Here is a 4899-nt window from a genome sequence, read left to right as displayed (position 1 = left end):
GAGTCTGGTCAGCTATCCTTGTGGGGACTCTCCATAGGCGTAATGGTTTTTCTACTGTACAGACCGTATTTTCTGTACAACCCTACACCTAAACCTACCCCTCACAGGAAACTTTCTGCATTTTTAGATTTTCAAAAAACTTCATTCTGTATGATTTATAAGCTTTTATACCCGTGGGGACCACAATTTAGGTCCCCACCGTGACACAAGTCCCCATGAGTCTGTGTGTAGTCAGGTTTAAGTCCCCACCAGGATATATAAACCAGTACACACACACACACACACACACACACACACTTTATCTTTTAAGCTAAAGGACATGATCATTTTACACAAATCAGCTAGAATGACAAGAACATTTGGAACTTAGTATACTTTAGAATACAGCATGAAACAAAATAAAACTAGTTGCGCATGGATGGTATTAAACTATATCTTAAAATGTGACTTTAATATAATAATTCTACCTTCTTTAAATATTTCATTCTAAACCTTATTACAAGAGGATATCAACAATGATTATATGGTCACCGAACAAATGCAACCAAAATGTCTCTTGATCGCAGTTACCCTTTTGTTCAGCCTTAGCCTGGTTTTCTCTGTCTTGAGTTTTATAGCAGAAAGAAATCACAAAACAGGCCTCAGTAAAGATCATCCATTTCATGAAGGACCTGCCACCAGTGAGACACTAAAAATACAGTTCAGAGGAGAGTAAAAAGAAGAGATGGGATTGAGAAAGGGAGGAAATGAGAACATAAATGTCCCTTCTTAAGAGGCAGTGAACTTTCTGAGCGTGATAACAATGAGAGCGAGAAGAACAGAGGCTCCGAGGAACACGGCGATGACGATAGCTGTGATAGCACCTGGCCCCAGCACAACTGAAAACAGAAATAACACACACAATAAGATCGACTTTGAATGAAACTAAGTTCTTGTTATGATAGACCTCATATAATGACATATCACTATTTTGTAAGTTGCTTTGGATAAAAGCGTCTGCTAAAATACAAAACTATAAAAGATCTCTTTAGCACGTACTTTTCAGTGGTAAGTCAGTGGTATAACTTTACCTTCCTCCTCATCCAGAGTTATTGAGAGTGTACCATCCTCATAATCGAAGGTGAAGGCTTTTTCTGTGAGGTCTTGGAAAGGGACTTTTGTTGTCACATCGTAGCCTCCAGCGCCAGATAGTGTGTCCTGATTATCATTCTGCAGTGTAGGGGAGGAATCAGCAACTGTTTCTGATGGAAGGTAAAAAATGTGAGCGATAAATCAAAAGATATTTACACACACACTTTCATACACACTCACACACACATAGTCGATATATCTATAAAAAAAACAAGAATATAAAAAAATATATATATATAAAATAAAAAGAATTCAGGACAATATAATTAAATCACTAATAGCTACAAGTAATACTACTAAATAAAAAAACGAAAGGAATCTATGATTATATATATGATTATACATTTAAACCTAACAACAGCTACAAAGTAAGAGTACTAAATAAATCAATAAATCAATAAAAATAACCTGTGATGACATAGATACACCTAAATAATAGCTACAAGTAAGAATACCAAATAAATAAATAAATAACGATGATATAGTTAACTAAATAATAGCTACACCTAAGAATAGTAAATAAATAAGACAAACGAAAGGGACCTATGATTATATATTAAAATTACTTAATAATAATTACTTAATGCATTTGCATTTAGTCATTTAATAGCTGCAGTTAAAAATATTAGCGTAAATAAAGAAATAAAAATAGCCAATGATATATTTAAACAAATAAATAATAGCACATGTGAGTTACTAAATAAATAACTAAAAATAATCTAACATGATATATTAAAAGAACTAAATAATAGCTACAAGTTAGAATACTTACTAAATAAATGCATACATAAATAAACACAATACATCATTTTTTTTAAGTCAATCTATTATGTAACCCACTTAAATGTTGAGACTAGCAAGATATCATAAGAAGAAAAAAGTTCTTAAAAATATACAAAAATGGTTGCTTTGCTCAACCTAAGATCTTGCGAAACACATTTGTGTTAAGAATGTCCCAAAAAAAAAAAAGTGGTATTTGTTAAAGTGAGCTGCAGAAGTCGAATGCTTTTTTTCCTTGAACGTTGAGCACAGGGAATGCACAGAAAGTGGCAAATGTCAGTCACGTTCTATATGACTCAATGAGCATCTTTATGGAGGATTGGCACTACAGCTGAGCTATCCCATCCTGCACGTTCCTCCCCTCTTCTTTTCCTCACATCTCTCACTGACATTCCACATCTCCCGCAGGCATGGAACAGCCATGCCACTTTTCTCACCTCCACCATACTCACCGAGCCCAAAGCTGATTTCCTATGTTACAGCTTGCCCAAAGTTCCCAGAGGGCAGCTTATGGACAAAGGTTCTGACCCCAAAATGAAGGGACAAAGACAGACCAAGTTGAACATGGACAAACAGCGGGATTACCTAGCCTGACCCTGCTGGAACAACCCAACGGCATGGGTCAAAAACGAACTAAAACTAAACTCGCACATAACAGACAGCTCGTTTGTTGTTGAAAATCGAAGTATTTACACGCAGCAGCCACGTATACCACCTTTCCATGCAACTAAACACTAAAATGATCATATTGCACCCTAAATCTTAAAATAAAATCGTAAAAATAAAAGGTTAATATTTGGAGTCACCAAGTCGAGGATGGCCAACACACGAGTATTTTTGATAATAGTCTGTTTGCTCAGCGAGACACACACTTTCCTGACTCGAAGCAGGTTGAAGGTACGGCGCGAGGCCAGCGATACATCAATGAGCCCTTCACTTGAGGATACAAAAGGGCACTTGTGTGGTCAGAGAGGACGGCTTGAGGCAGAGGAACCAACGGCCTAAACACAGCCAGTACACTGCAAGTCAAACAAGCTTGTTTATGAAGCCAGTCTGTGGAAAAGCACACACCTCGGCGTCAGCGTGCGTAACCTGTTGATTTGGAAAAAAAAGACACTTTTTTGTGTTTGTCACTTCTTGGCCTGCTTAAACATTTGGCGAGAGGACAAGGCTGTGGACGACTGTGAGATGACAGCATGCAAACAGGTGCATGCGAATGACACAATCCCCCATGTCCTCATCTCCCCTCACGCCCTGTCTAACTATTGTCTAACAAGCTATATAAATAAATGTGACTGGACTTGACGCGGTCTAGTCATCACTAGTCCAAGCTGTTTAGCATTACAGAATTGGTTGTCCTCGTGATTTTTTACATGTAAACGTGAAATAAAGCAAAAAATGGCAAAGTGACATTATGATCATCCAGACTTTTGAAACCATGCATTCACATAAGAAATATCAAGCAACTGTGCCACCACCACTTCCTTTAGACCTTGAATGTGTAAAAGTGCAGTATTCTGGCTGGAAAGTCTGAGATTGCCGTAAAGTGCCATTTTCGTCCACTTTATGAGCAGGTTTGTGCATTTCAATATATTTTATTCAGCACTAAAGAGATGATGGTCATAAATAGCAATCGTTTTACAACTATACTTATTAAAAATTATGCTTTTTTTGGATGTACAAATGAACTTTGTGCAGCTGTTTATGTCTTGTTTTTCCCTAGAGCCTAACAAACTATCTCTTTGTCCTTGTAAGCACTGAACCCAGGACTAAATTCAGCTTCAACACCTGGTTGCGAAAAAGAGAATGTCTGAATCACTGAAGTCAGCATGACGCTTTAGTCTGCAAGAATAAAGATACGTTCAATGAAACATTTCAAAAATCTATTTTGGTTTGTTTATATATATATATATATATATATATATATATGGCATATTTTGATTTTGAAGCCCAAAGCAATTATCATACAACAGAAATCACTTTGCAAATGTTCAACTTTGAATGTCCTACTTTCATGCTCAGCAATGGCTATTCATGGCACCGAAAGGGGCCTTGCAAAATCATAATGGTCAACAAGGCGAAAATGACGTGTGCACAATTTGGTATTACCAAACAAGGTTTTTCTGGACATTCTTTATCATGGCCACAAATTCATAAACTGATTCAACACCTCTTGCATCAAGACCAGCAACAAAATTTTTACTAAAACTGACTAACTCAATTTCTCACCTGTAGCCGCCAACAAATCAGAACCCATTTAATCTTTCCTAAGAACTCAACACAACTATGAGAAGCCCATCACTGATTAGATGGGAAGGAGGTGATGTTACCTGACTGCAAAAAAGCCATGCAGATGGCCAGAGCGCCAATGAAGACGAGCGGAGATAAACCGCTGTAATTGCTGCAGATGCCCATGGTTCCTGGCCGGACTCTTCTGCTCACGTTAATGAAAGAACACAGAGAGCAAGTGAGAGACTGAGTGAGAGAGGCAGGCGTAGCTGGGTTTAGGTGGGAGGACTCTGTATGGACAGTGCAGACTTTTGTCAACTCTTCTGGTAACTGCACACCATCTTCACACCCGGATAAGTGACTCTTTACGGGGCCCGGGCTGCTTTTCTGTTGGATTTCAGATCATAGAGGTGGGTCATGAAGAAGACAATCCAATTTGATTACAATCGATGTAATTAAACTATGTGAAACATCATTAAAGTGATTCAGTTTGATTATTTTTCCATGATTTATAATTATGAGGGACAATTTATAAAATAGTGGAAAACTGGCCCAAAAAAGCTGAATGTTTTTGGATATGCAAGCATAGCACCCTGGGCATTACTATATTTATTATAATCAATTATTAAAAAGTGGTTAGTTCCAGTCCTGGATGTTGATGCAGCATTCTAGCAGGAAAAAATAAAAATAAAAAATCAATCTCACAGCATTTACATTTTGGCGGCGAATTTGTACTAATTCATACAATCACATTTTTAC

The 4899-nt window shown here is 37.4% G+C and overlaps 1 protein-coding gene across 1 annotated transcript; it reads right to left on the bottom strand.

Moving 5' to 3' along the window:
• Window positions 1-289: 289 nt before the first annotated feature.
• Window positions 290-4522, bottom strand: LOC107572993 (uncharacterized protein C2orf82 homolog). Its single transcript, XM_016259428.1, has 3 exons — window positions 4242-4522; window positions 1071-1241; window positions 290-878 (listed from the first exon to the last, which is right to left on the bottom strand). The coding sequence occupies exons 1-3, from the start codon at window positions 4324-4326 to the stop codon at window positions 769-771; spliced, it is 366 nt and encodes a 121-aa protein (XP_016114914.1). The 5' UTR covers window positions 4327-4522; the 3' UTR covers window positions 290-768.
• Window positions 4523-4899: the final 377 nt, after the last annotated feature.

Source organism: Sinocyclocheilus grahami, unplaced genomic scaffold (assembly GCF_001515645.1).
Source record: "Sinocyclocheilus grahami isolate Dianchi unplaced genomic scaffold, SAMN03320097.WGS_v1.1 scaffold1844.1, whole genome shotgun sequence".
In the NCBI taxonomy this organism is placed as follows: domain Eukaryota; kingdom Metazoa; phylum Chordata; class Actinopteri; order Cypriniformes; family Cyprinidae; genus Sinocyclocheilus; species Sinocyclocheilus grahami.
The sequence above is the reverse complement of the archived record's forward strand: the minus strand, read 5'-3'. Positions and strand labels throughout refer to the sequence as shown.